This window comes from Furipterus horrens, unplaced genomic scaffold (genome assembly GCF_987537825.1).
Source record: "Furipterus horrens unplaced genomic scaffold, mFurHor1.1.pri manual_scaffold_3, whole genome shotgun sequence".
NCBI classification, from domain to species: domain Eukaryota; kingdom Metazoa; phylum Chordata; class Mammalia; order Chiroptera; family Furipteridae; genus Furipterus; species Furipterus horrens.
In genome coordinates this window covers 25,048,483-25,070,530 of record NW_028327173.1, presented here as the reverse complement: position 1 = coordinate 25,070,530, position 22,048 = coordinate 25,048,483, and the positions used below count along the sequence as shown (strand labels likewise).

Genomic DNA, 22,048 nt, shown 5'->3' with positions numbered 1-22,048 from the left:
ATAAAAACCAAGTTTACCTTAGCTCTCACTTTAAAGTATCCAAATTAAAACCTCCCTTTTCACCTCTCCACTCACGACCTTGAAGAGACTATCCTAGAGGTTCTTACTCAACATCTGTGGGGCAGAATAGACCTATAAGATATTCTTAGTCAGCAGTTAGATCCAATTGCTCAAGAACTTCCCCCCCTGCCTCAGGGCAGTTGCTGCTGTTTCCACCCTTATAAGGCTACTGAGAAGATAATTATGGGATTGCCTCTTACTTTCTATGTTCCACACTCTGTTGTTATGCTCCTTAATCCCTATCATACTCAGTATCTTTCTGCTAGTTGTCTAGCCAAATATAAAGTCCTCTTTCTCTCTTCACCCCACCTGACTATCGCCCGATGCAACTTTCTCCTGTTAACCTACTTCCTCTTCCAGAGGATAACATTCCCCATGACTGTATGATGTTGATTGACCAACTTCTTATCCCACCACTGGATCTATAAGAAAGCTCATTTCCCAATGCAGACTATGAGTGGTTCACCAGCAGATCCTAGTTAAGGGGACCCAATGGAAATGACAAAGCTGGATATGCCATTGTCTCCTTTAATAAAACCATAGAATCCAGCCCTCTACCTGAGGCCAAACCTGTCCAACTGGCAGAACTATATGCTCTTATTTATAGTAGAACTTAAGAATTAAAGATTTCAGCCTTAGCTATAGTTGACAGGCTTAAGCGATTAATGCATGTGGAAAGCTATCATTCCAGGAACTGGAATTCATGACCTACAAGACTCCAGGAGGTCAACAAGCAATTCAACCTTTGTCCCCCAGGGGGTCTGCAGATGTTGTCTGAGCTATTGTTTTCCAAGGAGGGAACACAGATAAAGAATTGTTGATCAGGACTTCCAGTCAAGATGGAGGCATAGGTAGACATGCTTTGCCACTTCATGCAACCACAAAAAGGAATTACAACTAAATCTCAAAACAAATAACACCCAGAATTTCAGAAAATTGAATTGTATGGAAGTCTGACAACCAAAGATTTAAAGAAGCTACATTCATACAGATGAGTAGGAGAGGTGGAGGTGCAGAGACAGGTGGAGAGATGAGGAGACACAGTGTGTTGTGCAGAAGCAGCAGCAGCAGCAGAACAGGCACAGGCAGTCCCACATTCATGTGGGTTGGATAAAAATCAGGAGGGATACCTTGGGAGCGAGTGATCCCAGCCCCAGGCCAGACTGCCAGCACCAGGAAAATAAATCCCCATAACGCTGGCTGCAAAAACCAGTGGGGGTTGGGATGGTGGAAGAAATTGCCATATTTTCAGGAAGCTCTGCTTAAAAAGCATGCATGGACTTAATACATACGCGAAACCACTACCTCTGGGATTCAACACCAGGACAACAGCTGGAAGGGCACCAGTTGTATACAAAGAGTGGGTGAAGTGACTGGAAATGGGGCAAGTGCCAGATAAACCCCCAGAAGCCAGGTAGAGGCACAGTCCCCTCTCCGAACCTTCCCCCTACACACACAGAGCCACAGAGTGGTGAAGTAGATGGCCTTGCCCTGGTGATTACCTAATGCTCTGCCCCACAAAATTTATAGGTGCCTTTTACAGGGAGTCAAAGCAGCTCTACCCAATACACAGAAACAAATATAGGGAGGCTACCAAGTTGAGGAAACAAAGAAATATGGCCCAAATGAAAGGACAGAACAAAACCCCAGAAAAATAATTAAATGAAACAGAGATAGCCAACTTATCATATGCAGAGTTCAAAACACTGGTGATAAGGGTGCTCAAAAAACTCATTGGGTATGGCAAAAACATAAAGGAAGAAATGAAGAATACGCTAAGTGAATTGAAAAATCTACAGGGAACCAACAGTGAAGGGAAGGAAGCCAGTATTCAAATAAATTATTTAGAACATAAGAAAGTAATATTCAACTAGAACAGAAAGAAGAAACAAGAATTTAAAACATGAGGTGAGAATAAGAAAACTCTGGGACATCTCCAAATGTGCCAATATCCGAATCATAGGGATGCCAGAAGGAGAAGAGGAAGAGCAAGAAATTGAAAACATGTGAAAAATAATGAAGAAAAACTTCCCAAATTTGGTGAAGGAAATAGACATACAAGTCCAGGAGGCACAGAGAGTCCCAAACAAGCTAGACCCAAAGAAGACCACACCAAGACACAGCTTAATTAAAATGCCAAAGGATAAAGATAAAGAGAGAATCTTAAAAGCAGCAAGAGAAAAGAAGAGAGTTACCTACAAATGGGTGCCTATAAGACTATCAGCTGATTTCTCAAAAAAAACTTTGCAGGCAAGAAGGGACTGGCAAGAAATATTCAAAGTGATGAAAAGCAAGGATCTGAAACCAAGATTACTCTATCCAGCAAAGCTATCATTTAGAATGGAAGGGCAGATAAAGTGCTTCCCAGACAATGTAAAGCCAAAGGAGTTCATCATCAGCAAGCCATTATTATATGAAATGTTAAAGGGACTTAGTTAAGAAAAAGAAGAAGATCAAAACTATGAACATTAAAATGGCAACAGCCCTGGCTGGTGTGGCTCAGAGTCGCTGGTTTGATTCCCAGTCAGGGCACATGACTGGTTGCAGGCCAGGTCCCCAGTTGGGGATGTTCAAGAGGCAACCACACATTGATGTTTCTCTTCCTCTCTTTCTCCCTCCTTTCCCTCTCTGTAAAAATAAATAAAATCTTTTTTTAAAAAAAGGTCTTCTTGAGATGAAATGTTAAGATGCATTTTGAGGGTATACAACCCACTGTCTTCTCAGGTCGCCAACATCTGAATAAAGCACCCATAAAGAGTCAATCCTTGTCTCTACTTATTGATTCTGGTAGTGACAGGCAGCAGGAATGCCAACTTTTCCAGTTTCATTACCATGGCATGCTTATTAGCCAAAGATAAAACTGCCAATATCTAAATACTGACAGCAGATATGCTCTTGGAATAACCCATGACTTTGCCAAGCTCTGGAAACAACCAGGTTTCCCTACCCCATTCAGACAGAAAATTAAAAGCAAAGACTTTGTCCTGCCACTCCCAGATGTCATATTGACTTTCAGAGCCTTTGCTGTTATTATTATTATTATTATTCAGGGACATCCTTCTGCCCAAAATATGGAGACACAAGGAAATGAAATGGCTAATACTGTCACCAAGTTGGCTACTTTATAGGAGATAACAACACCCTTGCCCATCAAAACCTCATCTACTGCCCTGCCTCCACTTCCTCACCTATAGCAAAGACTAGCTAAATCTCATGCCATTTCTCTGGAGGATGAAAGGGGGATAATGGATTAAACAAAGTTGGTTGTTCCTTTGATTCCTCTTGATGCTTATTGATAGGTCCTACTAACTACCCTGTCCTCCCCAACAGTCTCCAAAAGGAGATTTTTTAAACATTTTAAAAGACTTTATTTATATATTTTCAGAAAGAGAAGGGAAGGAGAGAAACATTGATGTGTGAAAGAAACAATAATTGGTTGCCTCTTGCACACCCCCAAAAGGAGGTTTTTAACCTTCACCCATGATTTAACTCTTTGAAATACTGAGAAAATGGTCCAATGAGAAAAACAATATTATTGGGACCCTTCACCCACTCTTGCCCACCAGATATATCAGATGGGCAGAATTCGTCCAAAATACAATCCTGGGAAACTCTTGTATGCCTCTCTGGGCCACTTTCCATTACCAATGGGTCCTTTAGAGGTATGGCAGTTAGACTTTATCCAACTACTCCTCTCACACAGTTATAGATCTGTGCTGGTCATGATCTGTGTGTTTTCACATTGGGTTGAGGCTTTCCCTTGCCATGGCCCTGGCTATAGCTAAGGCTCTATTAGAAAAATTATTCCAACTTCAGGAATCCCAAGGGAACTGAGTGACTGAGGGACACATTTCATAGGATAAACTGTTCAATCATTTGTAAAATTTGACCTATCTATCAGCATTTCCATTGTGTTCATCATCCTCAACCTCTGGATTGGTAGAACAAACCAATGGAATAATAAATACCCAACTGGCAAAAATTTGCACAGCATTTAGTCTGTCATGGCTCATGACCCTCCTTAACCTTTGTTCCACCTCCACTGGAAAACATAAACTTTAGCCTTTTGAGAGTATCATAGATTGTCCTATGCACCTAGATGAAGAACTGCATCAACCAGTACTTGTCAAAGGAGATGTCCTATACTGCAAGGAGCTTATCAACACCCTATGACTTAACACTAACCTTTTAAAGATCCCTTCAACAGTGTGCTTCTGGGAGGCAAGGAATGTCCTCATAGCCTCAAGCCCAGGGATATTGTATACTGGAAAAGACACCAACTCAAAGACTCTCTTCAGCCCCTCTGGAAAGGGCCTTATCAGGTGCTTCTGACCAATCCATGTACTGCTAAGTTCCACGGCATTGACTCATGGATTCATCATGTTTGTTGTTTAAGAAAGTTCCCAGACCCTGTTGCTTAATAGATTTCCCAGGCCATCACCACAATCAAACTCTGACCAAAATCTAGGCAACAGGACGAAAAGAAGATGACAGCTGAAGAAGACAATTTTTCCCAAGAAACTGGACCAGGACTGTATCACACCAGTCCTTTCAGAGATTCTTAACTTGAATTTCTTGTCTTTACCTCTTGCTGATTTTTGTTAATAAGGCTACCCTGTGTTTTAGAGAAGACTATCAACCTGATAGCAGACCCAATTGTTCTCCCTTTTCTTTTTTTTTTCAAACCTAACAGTTCCTTTTTTAAAAACATTTTATTTATTTATTTTTAGAGAGAGGGGAAGGGAAGGAGAAAGAGGAGAGAAACATCAATATGTGAAAGATACACTGAGAGGATGTCTCACATGCACTCAACTGGGGGTCTGGCCCACAACCCAGGCATGTGCCCTGACTGGGAATCAAACTGGTGACCTTTCAGCTTGCAGGCTGGCACTCAATCCAATGAGCCACACCAGCGAGGGCTGTTCTCTTTTTTTACTCTCTCCCTCATTTCTCTCTCTAATGCTTGAAAAGATAATATTTTAGTAAAACTCTCTGAGAGTGCTGCTAAGGAAGAAATTTAACTGATTGTTGGTTAATCACCAAAACTCTAAATCAATAAAAGACAAACACCTGATGCTTGTTGCTCTGGTTACCAACTTTAATACCGTTTCCAATGTTATTGTCTTTCCAGACCAACACATATCCAACTTCATGTCTCAGGTAGACATCATTCAAAAACCAAAGACATCTGCCCCCACTTATCATTATTCATTGTCCCTGTCATCTCCACTTGATTTAAATTTAAATCTCCCATCTCTTCCTCACTTGATCTCTAAATGTCTACATGACAAAACTAAAAAGAAAGATATAACCAAATTATGTAAACTTGTTCCTTCAATTGGATACCACCCTGATGGATTTTGAAAAGCATGTAAATGGTTTCACCCTTGGTTGGAAAAAATTCTCTCAGTCATACCTATGAATGAATCCATAAACAAGAATACTTGGGGGAGAGGGAATGGTTTATGCAGCTCCTGGGAGAAGATACCCCAACTAAAGGATGGGCACATCAGTGTTTATATAGTTGCTTGTTGAGGGTATTTGTCACTTTTTTATCTATTCATAAGGACCCATGCCTTTCCATAGTTTTTTTTTTTTTTTTCAAATATCTTATTTATTTTTAGAGAGAGTGGAAGGGAAGGAAAAAGAGAAAGAGCGGGAGAGAAACATCAACGTGAGAGAGAAACATCAATCGGTTTGCCTCTCATATGCACCCTGATCAGGGCTGAACTCATACTGGGAATCGAACCGGTGACTCTGCCCTGCAGGGACGACACCCAACCAACTGAGACACAGCCCCACCGGTCAGGGCTCCATAAGTTCTTTTAACAAAGAACTATTTACACAGGACCAAAAGCAGATCATGAAGCCCAAAAGGGAAATTCTGGCCGTTACAATGACAATATAGGACAAAGTATACTCAACATACTAATCCCAACTGCCAGAAAATGTGCCAATAAGAATATAATTAGGGATTTATCCACCACCATCAGACAAATAGCTGAAGAAGTGGCCAAGACTATTGCTGCCCAACGAAAGTCCCTAGAGCCCGTTGCTCTGATGGTCCTCGACAATCCCATAGCTCTTGAATACTTTCTAGCCAAGAGGGGTCTGAAAAACAAGATTACTCTGGTATTTCAAAGGTGTGTTAACTTAGATGCACAAGAGCAATGAACAGGTCCTGCTTAAAGCCTTTACCTAAAAGGTTATATGCCTGTGGCGTGACTACTCACCATGACCTACCCAGTTAGGAATCCATGATAGGTCACTCTATGAGGTTACATTTCATCACTGTACTTGTAGGTTTTATTATAGGATCCCTTTTTCATTCACAAAAGAAACAACATAAAACCACTATCATCCCCATTTTACTGACAAGGACACTGAGGTCCAGAGAAGGGGCAAATGTTGTCTAAAATCACCCATCCGCGCTCTTCAGTTCTCAATCCACAGTCTCCCCTTACCTTAGGAAGGCCCGGCAAAAAGACAGGTTCCTGGGTTTTTGTATGCCCCCTAGAGGTACCTGCAAACCTATCCGCATCACTCTACTACACCCCCCGCCAGCAGAGGGCACTGCTGCCATTTCCATAGCACAGATCGGATCTCCTTGTGGTGCTCATTTTCCTTCAGTCCCCGAGGCACTTCCGGCACCGCGGAACTTTGGTGCAGCCGGACGCGCAGCGCAGGGACGCTGGCGCCCAAGGCGGCAGCAGTTGTTTCCGGCCGTGTTGGTGGTCTGAATTGAGTTGTGGCGGCTGAGTAAAGATGGAAACAATTCTGGAGCAGCAGCGGCGCTATCATGAGGAGAAGGAACGGCTCATGGATGTCATGGCCAAAGAGATGCTCACGAAGAAGTCCACAGTGAGTGGGGCCTGGGTAGGGGCTCCATCTGCTGCTGGGCCCCATCCCCATGTGTAGCCCTCTGAGAGGTTTCTTTGATCCTCAGACGCGCCCCGCTCTCCGTCCCCTCTCAGAGCTCCCACTCGGAGGTCCGCCCTTGGTGACCTCCTCCCGGGGCCCAGCGCCGCAGGGGCCCCTGCTTTAGCCGCTAAGACCTGAGCAGGTAAGCTCCGCCCTCGGGCGGCCTTTCCAATTTCAGAACTCCAGCTAACGCCGTCTGTGTCACCTTTTGCCTTTCTTCAGCTCCGGGACCAAATCAACTCCGACCACCGCACACGGGCCATGCAAGATGTGAGTGCCCCGGTGTCCGCTTCTCTTTGGGTCAGAATGAGCTGGGAAAGAGAGGGAAGGCGGGGAGCCCTGGCCAAAAAGAGCCAGATTGGCCAGTCATGGGTTGTCTGCCTGGAGGTGTCCACGCGGTTGCCGAGCTTGAGGGTGCTGGACTGCCCTTCCTCTCTTCTCTGAATGGGGCACTCATTCATTCTTCATTCCTCGGGAAGACTCCCTTAGAGCGTCCTGTATCCCATCTGTGTGCAAAGAATAGTTAGAAGTCGATTACTTGGGCTCAGAAGGTATTTTCTCTTCAAAACAGAACGCATCTTTGAATTATTTGTGCCTCCATTGCCTGCATTTACCTAGAAATAGTTCGATTTATTACTTTCAGAAAACTAATCAAAATGTTGATTCTCATGAAACCTGAGTGGTAAGTAAAGGAGATTCCTACTATGCTTCCTTGCATTTGCTTGAGATCAGTAAAGAAAGGCATGAAAGATCTAATCAGTTTCTGATTTTTAGGCGACAATTAATATTACAAGTCTCTAGTCCTGTATCTAAATTCCCAAATCCGAGATACTCTGAAAACAAATGGTTTTTTTGTTGTTGTTGGTTTTGGTAATTATTTGGCGGCAAAATCTTGATCCCATTTAGTAAATAATGTATGTTTTACTGTAGAACTATTAATATTTGTTCCAGGTTTTACTAGGGATCTAACATAATATATAGTACCTTTCTGAACCTTAAAATTTTCAGATTCTGAAACATCTGGCCCCAAAAGTTTTGGAGAAGGAACCATGTACCTATTCCATCCTGAGTTTGAATCTAAAAGGAACTGTGTGATGTTTTCTTTAGCCTGGGCACTCCTCAGTCAAGCTTTTTTAACTTTATTTTTATTGTTGACACTATTACAGATGTCCCCATTCCACCCTTCCCTTGCCCACCTCCACCCAACCCCTACCACCAGCACCACCACCCCCCCCCCCCCGTCCCTTTGCTCATTCAAGCTTTTTGAAGAAGCGAAAATCATCTTGGATAATCCTTTTGTCTTTGAGGGTCTTCAGTGGGAACTACAGTTCAGCATCATTAGCGTGTAAATGCACAAAGCCCCTGCCACCCCTTAAATTGATCTGCTTTAGAAACTCACCAAGAATCAGTGCTGTCTATTAAAAGTACCAGAAAGCACAGGAACTTTTAACACCACATCTCTTGAGATTTCCCTAGGTTTTGACTAGAGAGCCCTTCTTGGTTGCTTAGTGTACAGATTGCTTCGTTCTGATGGGAGTGTGTTTGTCTTTCAGAGGTACATGGAAGTCAGTGGGAACCTGAGGGATTTGTATGATGATAAGGATGGGTAAGTGACAGAGCCAATCCAGGAGTTAGTACTTATGAGGAGCTTTGGTTAAAGGGCTGATTTTATGGTGTCTGTTCTCTGGATTTTTTATGAAATTGCAGGTTACGAAAGGAGGAGCTCAATGCCATTTCAGGACCTAATGAATTTGCTGAATTCTATAACAGGCTCAAGCAAATAAAAGAATTCCACCGGAAGCACCCAAATGAGGTATGGCCTCAAAAAGTATAGTCTCTAAACCTGCTTATAGCTAAAGAACATGTTTTTTATTGAAAGAACACCTAAATGGCACATCTCTGTTTTCCTTACACCTTTTGTATAGTAGGCTCTTACAGTTGTTCGTATGGAAAATAATAATACAAGAGTAAACTCTTGTGTTTTATGCACTCACAACTGTTAACCTACTTTTTCTCCACCCTGTATATTTAAATACATAGAGCAGTGGTTTCCAAATTTTGCTGCATGTTTGAATCACCTGGAGATCTTTAAAGAGTACTGGTACCTGCCCCCTCCCCTTTGATTTCATTAGTGTCAGGTGTATCAGGATTTTTTAAAGCTCTTTTAGGTGATTCTAATGTGTAGCAAACTTTGGAAATGGCTGGCATAAAAAAATGGTTTTAACAGTGGCTACCTATTTATAGGAGAATTAATAAAGAAGTACTTTGATTTTTCATTTTGTCTTTTTTGTATTACTTGAGATTTTGTGAGCGCATGCTACTTTAGCAGTATTTAGTCAAACAATACAAAAAGGAAAAGAAAATGGTAAATGGAAAACAGTGGTAGGCTCCTAAGAAAACTCAAGACTGCCTTATCCAGTGTGGCTCGGTTGGTTGGTGCATCGTCCCGCACACCAAAAAGGTCGTGGGTTCGATTCCCAGTCAGGCACATACCTAGGTTGCAGGTTTGATCTCTGGTCGGATTAGTAACCAATCGATGTCTCTCTCTCTCCCCTTCCTCTCTCTCAAATCAATAAATATATATTTTAAAAAAAGAAAAGTCAAGACCAAATAAAGTGTCAGAAGTCCCACTTTTTATATAGCCCATATTTGTGATACTGCAACTTCTATGTTGAAAAATCTACCTGAGCTTTTTTTTTTTTTACTCATCAGATCTGTGTGCCAATGTCAGTGGAATTTGAGGAGCTCCTAAAGGCTCGAGAGAATCCAAGTGAAGAGGCACAAAGTAAGTAGGATTTAACTTTTATATCCAGTACTAGCAGAAGTACAAGTTAATGACAAAACTCAATTTTCCCTCAGAACCCTAGAAAACAGAGCCCCAGAAAAATTTGTAGCGGTTCTCTTACTGGTTTTCTTTTTGTTGGTTTCTCTGGACTAGATTAACCTAAATTGGCCTTGGACAAAACACTCAATTTTGTGCTAGCCTAGCCCAAATTTACTGGCCTGGAAAACGGGTCTCTTCACTTTGCGAGCATAGGGAGGACATTTCGGTGAAGGGCTGCTTCATGAAACAAGGAACTAGCAGTCCATTTGAAAAGCCAAGTCCAAGAAAATGGTCTTTAGTATCTGAATCACTGGTATCTGTTTCCTTTAGATTTGGTGGAGTTCACAGATGAAGAAGGTTACGGTCGTTACCTGGATCTCCATGACTGTTACCTCAAATACATTAACCTGAAGGCCTCTGAGGTAAGACCCAGGAGAGGAGAAAGTGGCTTTGATACTAAGGGTGAGTCAGGACGCTGGGCTGGGGCTACTGGCCATGAAGCAATTAAGAGTGTCTTCCCTGTGTTTTTTAATGTGTGTGTGTGTGTTTTTGTTTTTGTTTTTTTTTTAGAATGAACCAGTATTCAAAATGAAAGGTTTCTACAGTGACTACAATAAGCATATTATCAGTTTTTATTTTATTAGTACAAGCATACTTTGTTTTTGTAAAGATAAATGTTTTTAAAATCTCGCAAACACATATCACACTCCTGTGTTAGGCCTAGGAGATAGAAAACAATCTCAGCAACAAAGGGGTATTTGCTGTCTTTTTAAAACATATTTAAAAAATAACTTACCACAAGACATGTGATTTAATGTGACAATCTCAGAATCGTATCAAGAATGTATATGATTAAGTTTCTTTTGGAGTTGTGAGGAAATGTCCCAAAGGCTTAGTCACTAAACTTTAAGCTCCATGAGGGCAGATTCTATGTTTGTCTTGTTCTCAACTCTATCCGTTACTTGGTCCAAAGATGCTCAATGTGATTGAATGAGTGACTAAATGGCCCCTTCCAGGACCTTATTTTAGGATATAGTGGGTATCAGAGTCTTTAACCAAGTGTGTGGCATGGAAGTGGTCAACAAATATTTCTTTCAGTTTATCATTAGTTATTAACTTAATCTTTATTTTGCAGCATTAATTGTATGTCTGCTGTTCTTCCCCATTAGTGTAGGAATTAAAAGATAGAACAGAAAAAGACTAAAAGGAGCCAGGCCTTGTTACTTTGTTAGGCAGCACTCAGTTTTTATTTTATTTATTGGAGATTATATTGGACCCTGGTGGAAACACCTAACTGAAGCTCTCATCTCTTCTTTTTCATTCCAGAAGCTGGATTATATCACATACCTGTCCATCTTTGACCAGTTATTTGACATTCCTAAAGAAAGGAAGAACGCGGAGTACAAGAGGTAAGCATTACTAGCCTCCAGGCCTCTACTGGGTTTGATTAGATTACTGAGTGAAGAATTGAGAGCGGAGTTCTGAATTGTGTTGTGTGGAAGGCATTCATGATGACTTCCAGGTTTACTGAAGAATAGGGATTTTGAATGACATGGTTTTAAAACCCCTTTAATACTCTGGCTCTGGAAGAATGTGTGTCTATGAGCACATTTACAATCTTACACCCATACTGTTCTTAATTTTGCCGCATGGTAGAAGGAAGTCTCCCATCCAGGGACCTCTCTGTCCTTGGAGCTTAATGGGGAAAAATTAAACTTTCTCAGACTGTGACTGAAGTGAGGTGCCTGTGTCTGATGTATAAATACTAAGTTTTGTTTGTGTTATATCCCTAGTTAAGTGATAAAATACAATTTTATTTTTACCTGAAATAAATTTTAAAACGGTGTTTTTTCCCCCTTTTTATTGAATATGTTGTGATGACACTGGTTAACAAAATTCTACAGGTGCCCAGTTCCACAACATGTCATCTGTACACTGTGGTGTTTGTTCACCACCCCCAGTCAAGTTTACGTGAAATATTTTATGTGTGATGTGTGTATTTGGGCCCTGGCTGGGAGGCTCAGTTGGTCAGAGTGTCATCCCCAAGCACCAAAAGGTTGTGGGTTCGATCCCTGCCTGGTCTGGGCACATGGGAGGCAACCAGTCGACGTCCCCCCGCCCCATATTCCCTCTCTAAAATCAATAAAAAGCATAATCATGCTTGAGGGTTTAAAAAAAAAAGACTTTGGCCCTGGCTGGTGTGGCTCAGTGGATTGGGTGTTGGCCTGCAAACCCAACAGTCACCAGTTCAATTCGCAGTCAGGGCACGTGCCTGGGTTGTGGCCAGGTCCCCAGTTGGGTGTGTGAGAGGCAGCCAATCAGTGTTTCTCTCCTTTTTCTCCCTCCCTTCCCCTCTAAAAAAGGTAAATAAATAAATACATAAATAAGATTTTAGTATTTGGAATTATGTTGTGAAGATGAAAGAACAGGAAAGATCAGAATAAAGACATGTTAAGAAGAAAGTCAATTGTAAGCTCATTTTTAAAAATAGTAATATTACTTTTAAAAAGCAGTATCATTCGAATTGTAAGTACGGCTCTGGCTGGTGTGGCTTAGTGTGTTGAGCGCCGGCCTATGAACCAAAGGGTTGCAAGTTCAATTCCCCAATCAGGGCACATGCCTGGGTTGTGGGCCAGGCCCCCAATTGGGGGAGTGTGAGAGGAAACCACACTGATGTTTCTCCTCCTCTTTCTCCCTCCTTTCCCCTCTCTCTAAAAAAATAAAGAATTCTAGGTATATGTATATTTTACAGGACATAACAATGTATCAAAATAGAAACCCTCTTTGCTTTTTCTGAATTGCTTGTTCCTCTGTAGATATCTGGAGATGCTGCTTGAGTACCTTCAGGATTACACAGATAGAGTGAAGCCCCTCCAAGATCAGAATGAACTTTTCGGGAAGATTCAAAATGAGTTTGAGAAGAAGTGGGATAACGGTACCTTTCCTGGATGGCCGGTGAGCTTCATTGGGGGTTGGGGTGGAGGACATGCCAGAGAATGAAAGTAACTATTTTACTTTCATCTTGAGCCTCTACTTTAGGGCTTTTATATGCTGATCCCTCAGGGTCTGTTACAGCCATGAGGAGTCCTCTGCCCAGCATGCTAGGTTTTCTCTGTGTATTTTGAAATGAGATTTGTAAGCCCCATTTGCCATCAACTGGGCCCAGGATTTTCATCAACCATGTCGTTACTGTTCTGTGGCTCCTACTGACCAAAAATGAATGAATTATGTGCTAGGAACCGCTACTGTATATATTCACCAATCCTGGGGATAAACTTGAGTTTTCCTGAACTCTCTGGAAGAGAATGTATCATCAGTTGTTTTAGGTTTTACTCTGCTCTTGTAGGAATTGGATTCTTATTCATACATGTATGTAAGAACAGTGCCAGCCAGCACCTGGTGGTTTAGGTGGTTCCCATGCCTTCCTTCTAAACCTCGATCTTAATAAACATTGTATTGTTCTTCTTGCCAGAAAGAGACAAGCAGTGCCCTGACACATGCTGGAGCCCATCTTGACCTCTCTGCCTTTTCCTCCTGGGAGGTATGTTTTCTTTAGCTAGTGTTCTGGTCTTGCCTGTTCCTTCCTGAGAGGGACCATTCAGTTTTCCTGTTTTTATGCTGTGGACTTAGCATGATAAGACACCAGTTCCTAGGACCAGACATCTACAAAAAATATAGAAAAAGGAAAAGAAAACTTAAAACAAGTACAGTACTTTGAAAACCATGAAGTAATAAATCAAAGTATGTTCAGCTATAGTGGACATAACGGAGCACTACCAGTATGGCTGTTTATGAACTTGACCACAGAGTCACTCCGTGGAGAGTTGCAGCTTAATGCTGGGAGATTGGCTATGGAATGTGTGGTCTTGCCACAGCTTCAGGCGCACCCACACAACCAGCCTGCAAAGACCCAAGTTTGAATATTTGTTGTTTTGTCAAAGTCTATTTAAATAAAATTGTTGTAACTTATCTTTTTTTTTTTTTCTTTGTATAGGAGTTGGCCTCCCTGGGTCTGGACAGATTGAAATCTGCACTCTTAGCTTTAGGCTTAAAGTGTGGTGGGTAAGAGACTGGTTCTTCTATCATAACTGTCCCATTTATTGTGTCTGCACAGTCTACATGGCTCTGATACCATTTTTCCTATCACTCCCTCCCCACTGCAAAAATAAGCAAGTCTTTGTGGTAAAGTAATCCTGAAATCCTCCTGTCCCCTTAGGACCCTAGAAGAGCGAGCCCAGAGGCTGTTCAGCACCAAAGGAAAGTCCCTGGAGTCACTTGACACCTCCCTGTTTGCAAAAAATCCCAAGTCGAAGGGTACCAAGCGGTGAGTGGCTGGGGTGGCTCCTCTGCTTACAGTTTTAAAATGTTACTCCCATGCAGAATTTTCTTGGCAACAGAGATTTTTAAAGTCTGTTTTACCACCATTACGGGTCCATAGAGATCCTGTTTGCTCTTTTTCTCTGCTAATGGCAGAGTGTGCTTCATTGTTACAAACCAAGCACAGTTTGTACTGAGGGGACTGGGAGTGGGTGAGGTCTCTAATGTTGAAACTGCTCTAGGTGCCCTTTGTTACCTTAATCGCCTGTAGATAGTTTCAAACAGTATTATCCTAAGTTCATTTTTCATACTGACAGTTGAATCTGTTCTTGAGCCACATGCTCCCACAGGGTAATTTTTTCGTGTCTTTTCAAATTCTCACAACAACCCTGAGAAGCACTTAATCTTGATTTTTTTTTTTTTAATAGGTAAGGACTCAGAAAAGTTATGAGATGTATCCACTTTCTTTCTAACTATTTTTTTCCATTACCATGTATCCCCCTTACCACCTCCACCCAGAAATGTATCTACTCTCTCAGTTACTAAGTAGCACCATCAGGGTTTGGGCCTAAATCTGCCTGTTCTGCTGGAGTTCCCTCTTTGTACCACATTTCCTTTGTAGGTTTTAGTGATGAGAATTTAAATATCTGGATATGGCTTCCACCTTCTAGAATGAAGTCAAAGGTAGTTTCCATGCATTCCCAGAAATAACCTCAGACTTCTGTCAGCAAGTCCTGAGCTGAACAGAGCATTTGCTTTCACAGCATATTTCACATGTGCTTATAAGTTTTAATGCACCTGTTGGATAAGTGTGCTCAGGTACAGGGGACAAGGCATTGGTTAAAAGAACCCTTGAGTGATACAACTTGTTTCTTCTTAGAGACACCGAGAGGAACAAAGATATTGCTTTCCTGGAAGCCCAGATCTATGAGTATGTGGAGATTCTTGGGGTGAGTAACTGACTGGTGAGGACTGTACGTGCTACAAGGTATGGGAGTAAGGGAAATGTGAATTCGTAGGATATTTTTTTCTAGGATTGAAAGAGGAAGAGGAGGTATAAACTAGTTCAGCAGAAAATAGTTTTCTCAGGGTACTTGGCCCTTCAGTGAGGTCCTGTTCTGTTCTTAGGTGTCTGTTGTTAGGTGATATTCGCAAGGTTGCGCAGTTCCCATGAGGCTAGGCAGAGGGAATAGACTCCCTTCTCAATATAGTATTCAGAATGGGGCAGGTTCCTTGCTTGAGCTCCAGAATATACCCAGCAGGTAACCCAAGAAGCAGACACTCAAAAGGCAAGTAAGAGAAAGGCTACTCACAGCAGGTTTTAAGCGTGACTTGATATGAAAAGGCAGTACTCACATGATCACTGTACAAGATTATGAGAAACTTCCGTGGGCTAGACTGTTAGTGGTGCAAAGCCGTCTGTGAGCGGCAACTTCAGTCTTCTTTCAGGAAGGAGCTAGAGGGTTAGTTGGGGGTGGACAAAGGCCTGACCTGATCAGGATGTTTATCTCAGAAAGCAGGTAGAGGAGTAGGAGGAAATTAGTTCTCTTTCAGGGAACAGGGCAGCGCTCGCCCAGAGAAGACTGCCAGCGTCACTGCGGTAGACAAGCCTGCTGGCTGGTGCCAGCTTTGCACAGGTCTCACCTGCTCTCAGGCTTTCCCTTTCCAGACGCCCAGGTGGCGTTTTGAGCGGATGGCTCTGGCTCAGATAGCTTGTTTATGTGTTTTTGTCAGTTGCCATGGATGCTTGCATTCTGCCCTTGTTTGAGGACCACATACAATAGCTATAAATCTGGAGTCACCTTTTGGCTCCCTTGTTACACTGTTTTTGATCAAAGGCGGCTAGCCAGACTCTGGACACTGGGGACACTTAAATTCTCCACAGTAAACTTGGGCTTTGCCGTGTGGGCAGCGGTCTGAGTTGCCAGTCCTCTGAAGGTGACTCAGAAGCTAATTTTGCCCTTGACATAAGGTGGACCACTACTTTCTCCCTCCTTTGAGAGCATGTCACTCTCCCTGACAGGAGGTGGCACCATTCTCTTAGGCATTCCAGACAAATGGTTTCCAGTACTCGTTATGCACCAATATGATTTTTATCATTATTTCACCATTTATTGAGATCTGTTGTTTTCCAGACATTGTGTTAAATCTTTGGACACAGTAGAGAAAAGCCCATTTGGTGATTGGAACAGACAGATGAATGGTAGAATGAGGTTCATGCTGTAATACATTGAGATTGCGTTTTCTGAGTAGAAAGAGAGGGAAAATGTTTCAGGTAGAGGAAATGCTAAGCATGGAAAATTGGCTGAATGACCTGAGAAATTTGGTACCATTAGATCGGTTTTTTTAAAGCAGATAAATCTGACAACACAGTGGAAGCTGGACTGGAGTGAGGGGAGACCCAGCAAGTTAGAAGGTTCGCATCTGGGCGAGGGCATTAACAGTGGGAAGGAGAAGAAAGGGATGGTGCAGGACATATTTTACAGACTTGGTTCTCTTGTTCTCTGGTAGTCTGTGGCCGCAGATGGATAGCTTAGGCTAGTGACATAAAACCTTTGACTCGTCCCTGTGGGACCCGGGAGGGCCTGCTGATAGGAGTTGTGATAGGGAAGCAGACTCTCCCCTGATGATTCTGCAAGAAATAAAACTTTGTCCTTGGAAGTGAGGGGTCCGCAAGAGTCACTGGAAAACAGGAAATTTCCCTTCTTGTTTTTCACTACTTTTCTCTGGCTTCCCTTTTCATTTATGGACCTGATTTAGGAACAGCGACATCTTACTCATGAAAATGTCCAACGCAAGCAGGCAAGGACTGGAGAAGAGCGAGAAGAAGAGGAGGAAGAGCAGATCAGTGAGAGTGAAAGTGAAGATGAAGAGAATGAGATCATTTACAACCCCAAAAACCTGCCCCTTGGCTGGGATGGCAAAGTAAGTTCCAGCGCTGCCGCCTTTCTCCCCATTTCCCGGTTTGGGAGCAGATGCTGATATTCCTCTAAAACTGCCTGTTTTCTGATTTCTTTTAGCCCATCCCCTACTGGCTGTATAAGCTTCATGGCCTAAATATCAACTACAACTGTGAGATTTGTGGAAATTACACCTACCGAGGTCCCAAGGCCTTCCAGCGGCACTTTGCTGTAAGGAATTCAGAGCCATTTCTCCTGCACATTGCTGTGTAAAACACAGGTCTTTCAGTGAAGAGGACAGGAGCAGCCCGAGAGGGTCGCTGGTGTCCAGAGCTTAAGAAGTTGGAGGAGGACTGGGCCTCCAGGAAAGCGTGCGGCATTTGGCCTTCGGTGCTGGTGCTGGCCTTGTATAGTCAGTGCCCGAAACAGCTTGTGGGGGCATTCTGCCGTCCTGCTCTTTGAACCTCATTTCAGTTTTCTCTTGCTTATTCTTATACTTTTCATTATGTGTTTCCAGCATCTTTCAGACCAGCGATTTTCAACCAGTGTGCCACAAGGATTTTTAAAATGTGCAACACCTGAATGTTCAGTAAGGGGCACTGATCTCTGTTCCCTTAGAGTGTCAAATAAAATAGCAGCTAATAACAATAGCTGTCCAGTATGAATAACTCAAATTATACCTTTTGGGGTTTTCTGTTAGATCGGCAAAAAAATATATTTTTTGGTGTGCCACAGAATTTTAGTCATAGTTTATGTGTGCCATGAGATGAAAAAGACTGAAAATCGCTGCCTTAGACCATCCCTGACTCCTTAGTCCTTTCTCTACCCCACTGTTAGTAGCAGTCAGGACCAAAGAAGCAGCTGACTGTCTCCTTCTTTGACTCTTAAATGTGCCTTTGCTGCTTTGAAAAAAAGAAACTAAAGGGATGACTCTTATCAAGCTGTTCTTGAGACAAGGCATTACCTGGGTGCACTCTAGTAAGTGGATTCACCCTTGTTTTGTGTCTGCCTTCAGATCTTAGTACTTGGAAGGAACTTTTTCAGAATGGAAAAGACTTGCTAGACCAAGGATGGCAAATTTGTATGAACTCCCTCCCTCCCTCAGACGTACATGTTACTAATCAGCTCTGAGTTTTCTGCTGAGTCCTGAGCAGTCTCTGAATCTTTCTCAACACCACTTCCAACAAAGCGGAATTGGCTTCCAGGATAAAGCCCATGCCGTTTGCCATCCGTGAGCCAGTTGTCATCGCATCGGCATCTCTCCCTGCTCTCTTTCGTGTCCTTGCTTACCCCTGTTAAACAGTCTTCTCCTATATTTGTAAAGGTGGCAGTGACCTGCCCCCGGATGGTGGGGGTTGCACGTGAGGTGACTAGTTAGTTAGAGTTGTGATGTTGTTCTGTGGGCCTCACACAGAGGTTTGGTGTGAAAGACTGGGATCTAGGTTTTCTAAACCAGCCCAGTGAGGTAGAAGCGCAGTGCAGTGCTGCTTTCTGTCCTAGCTTGCTGGTTACACATATGAACCATGAAGAAATGCTACCTTTAGATGGAGTCTTTTGAAACGGGCCAGGTTAGGGCTTACGAGGGGAACAGAGTGAGTGTTCTGCGTTCAGCTATTTCCACTTCACAGTGCCCTTTCGTTTCTCTCTCCTTCCAGGAGTGGCGTCACGCTCACGGCATGAGGTGTCTAGGCATCCCGAACACTGCCCACTTTGCTAATGTGACACAGATTGAAGATGCTGTCTCTTGTAAGTAAGCTTTATTCTTTCGTAGGCCAGTGCAAGGGCCGCCCCTACAACTCATTGCCCCAGTACAGGCCAAGGGGCAGCTCGTGGATATGTGAAAACTACAACAGTTACATGTTACTGCATTGTTGAGGGTCAGCAGTACTGACTGTTTCTCCCTGAGAAGAGCCCAATGCTGAGTCTAAAACAGGGCTTTCAGCCCTGACTAGTGTGACTTAGTGGATTGGGCATCATCCTGCAAAGCAAAAGTTCGGTAGTTCGATTGCTGGTCAGGGCACTTGCCTGAGTTGCAGGCCACGTCCCCTATTGGGGGCATGTGAGAGACAATCGATGTATCTCTTGCACAATGATGTTTCTCTCCCTCTCTTCCTCCCTCCCTTCCCCTCTCTCTAAAATTAAATAAAAGCCTTAAAACGGCTTTTAACCATGTGTACAATTTTGAGCCTCTTCTTCCTGCACAGCCCTGCACCTCCTAAATAATAAGAGACCCCACGAGACTTGAAACCAAGGGAGCAGTGGGCAGCAGCAGCTTGCCCTGGGCCAACCCTCTGAACCTGTCTCCAAGAACCCCTTTCTCTGACTTCCTAGTGAGCCAGAGCAGCCCTGCCCCGACTCTCCTGTTGCTGCTTCTATGCTAAGCCCGTCCTTGTTTCACTGTCCCCAGCTTTAATAAACATAATCTCAAAAAGAAAAAAGAAAAGACAGTGATGTTACTTTCTTCTATAATTCCCACAGGTGTACCACCTTTACTTCTTTCTTCAAGAGTATCAGTTCCCTATTCTAACAGGTCTTTGGTTATATTTGATGCAACTTTTCTTTTACAGAAGAGAGCATGATAAGTTTTGCAATGGTGTTATCTACTGATGGTACAGAACCAAAGTTCCAGTTGGGAGAAGCAAACGCTTCAAAAACAGGGTCACCCAGGGGAGTCCTAATTGGGGTGGGGGGTGGGGTTGTTAACACTGTGTAGCCAATGGATACTCATCCTGTTCATTCTCATCCTGCAGTGTGGGCCAAGCTGAAGCTGCAGAAGGCATCAGAACGGTGGCAGCCAGACACTGAGGTGGGTGCCATGTGCTGTCAGGGGCAGCGCCGAGTGATGGAGCCCCTCGCCAGGTGGAGGGGTGGCAGGGAGTGGGCCGTGGCCCACTGCAGTACAGAGCAGCCGTGCTTGCCCTTTTTCATCTCGTGGCTCACATAAAACTAATTACCAAAATTCTGCAGCACACCAACAATGTATTTTTTGCCAATCTGAAAAAAAAAAATAGGTATAATTTTATTTCACTCTCACTGGACGGCTGTTGTTGTGTTGGCTGTTGTCATTTTCTTATTTGACAGTCTAAGGGGAAAGGGGTCAGTGCCCTGGACTGACTAGTCAGGTAGTGCGTGTTTTAAAAAATTCTTGTGGCACTCTGGTTGAAAATCGCTGGTATAGAGTATAATGTGACAATATCTATAAACTGAGTCTTGACATGTAAGCCTAATTTATTTGTAATATTAAATATGTCAAACTTTAAATCTGCATCTTTAGACAGGTTGTGTTCTCCCACTGAAATTTTGAAGTGGCAAGCAGGCGTACCCAAAGCCTTGTCCTGCCATGGGGTTTCATAAGCTAAGAGGTTAAGAATCCATACCTTACATTAGATGTACTTTGAGGATGTCATCTAACGAGAGATGGTCCTCTCGTGAGGTGGGGAGGCGCCCTTTTTGGTCTTGAGATACTCATCCCAAACAGCAGATTTCAGAGATGAGGATGACATGTATATTAGGTACGGTAGCAGCTTTTTTTCTACTAGATCAGTGGTTTTCAGAATTCCTTTTTTAGTAGTAATGCTCTTTTCACACTTAATGTAGAATTCCAATACAGTAGTTCCTCTCTATATCATGGTTCACTTATTGCAGCCTCACTGTATCGGGATTTTTAAAAATATTATATTTATTTATTGCAGATTTTTCGCTATATCGCAGGATTTACAGTAGTGTATAGGTATGTTGTTAAAGTTATGTAGGTTTAAGAGTGTAGAATATGTTTAAGAACATAAGTAGTATTTATAAAAGTGTGAAAGAGGTTAATAAGGGAGTGGAAAAGGTTAATAAGGGACTGGGAATGGTTTATAAGTGTGTGGGAAGGGTTTATAAAGCCCTAAAATATATATAAATACTAAAATAAATGTAAGGTTCCTACTTCGCAGATTTTCACCTATTGCGGGAGGATCTAGAATGTAATACCCATGATAAGTGAGGAAATACTGTACATAAAATAAAATAAAGCAGAACTGCTCTGGAAGTGGAAAAGCTTGGCCTACTAGTCCTCCTTTTCAGCCTTCTTACCTGCAGTGGCCTCTGGGGCAGAAGCCTAGGGTTATTGGGAACGTTTTTTTTTAAACATTAATTCTTTTTCTTTTATTTTTCTTTTATTTATTTATTTTTAGGGTGGGGAGGGAGGGAGAAAGGGAGGAAGAGAAACATCAATGTGTGGTTGCGTTTTGTGCGCCCCCAACCGGGGACCCGGCCCACAACCCAGGCATGTGCCCTGACTGGGAGTTGAACCAGCAACCCTTTGGTTTGCAGTCTGGCGCTCAATCCACTGAGCCACACCAGCCAGGGCCTTGGGAACTTTTTGAACTGTTGTCTTAGGTCAGCCTTTCTCAACCAGGGTTCCTCATCTTAAAAACAGGAAGTGATTGGAATGAACGATTTTCTCATACATCTCAAGGATGAGTCACAATTGATACCATTCTAGATCCCTAGGAGAGATGTTATTTCATTATACACAGTGGGTGCCATAGGGCAATGGGGCTTAATTGTCTTCCAGAACCCCCGCTGAGAGGGCTGTCTTAGATGCATGCCGTGGGGTCAAGCCAGGGTGAGCTTGGGTACCCAGACATTGCTTGCGAACATCTCTCCCAGGGGGCCTGGCTAACAGTAGTGTACCCCTTCTTTTTTAGGAGGAGTATGAAGACTCCAGTGGAAATGTTGTGAATAAGAAGACATATGAGGATCTGAAAAGACAAGGACTGCTCTAGTGTTCAGGAGTGTATCCCAGCTTTCAGGCTTGCCCAGGGTTCCCTGAGATTTGCTTTTTCTATTTCTCCCTACCAAATGCGTCTAAAGACTCTTTGCTACTTAGTCTTATGGTCTAGCATGCCTCTTACAGAGACAAGGCATGCTGGCAGATTGTGGGGTTAAAATGTGTTTTGTCTTTGTTTTATATTAAAAAATTCTGTCAGAAAATAAAACTAGTCCTTGTTTCGAATGTGTCTTGTTCTGAAGCTCTGGATTA

The 22,048-nt window shown here is 42.9% G+C and overlaps 1 protein-coding gene across 1 annotated transcript; it reads left to right on the top strand.

The window, feature by feature from the left end:
* Window positions 1-6,727: 6,727 nt before the first annotated feature.
* Window positions 6,728-22,004, top strand: SF3A3 (splicing factor 3a subunit 3). The gene is made up of 17 exons (XM_090269153.1): window positions 6,728-6,921; window positions 7,204-7,251; window positions 8,535-8,587; window positions 8,689-8,794; window positions 9,694-9,766; window positions 10,136-10,227; window positions 11,132-11,214; window positions 12,622-12,760; window positions 13,278-13,346; window positions 13,800-13,867; window positions 14,022-14,129; window positions 15,003-15,072; window positions 16,883-17,047; window positions 17,143-17,253; window positions 18,678-18,768; window positions 19,773-19,828; window positions 21,714-22,004. Exons 1-17 carry the CDS (start codon window positions 6,826-6,828, stop codon window positions 21,789-21,791), a joined length of 1,506 nt encoding a protein of 501 aa, XP_090125279.1. The 5' UTR covers window positions 6,728-6,825; the 3' UTR covers window positions 21,792-22,004.
* The last annotated feature ends 44 nt before the right edge of the window (window positions 22,005-22,048 follow it).

Bases quoted from the DNA above. Each gene is read 5' to 3' on its own strand.
- SF3A3 (XM_090269153.1), top strand. From the start codon at position 6,826: ATGGAAACAATTCTGGAGCAGCAGCGGCGCTATCATGAGGAGAAGGAA. The intron at 15,073-16,882 runs GTGAGTAACTGA...GACCTGATTTAG, and splicing joins AGTATGTGGAGATTCTTGGG to GAACAGCGACATCTTACTCA. The intron at 19,829-21,713 runs GTGGGTGCCATG...CTTCTTTTTTAG, and splicing joins GGTGGCAGCCAGACACTGAG to GAGGAGTATGAAGACTCCAG.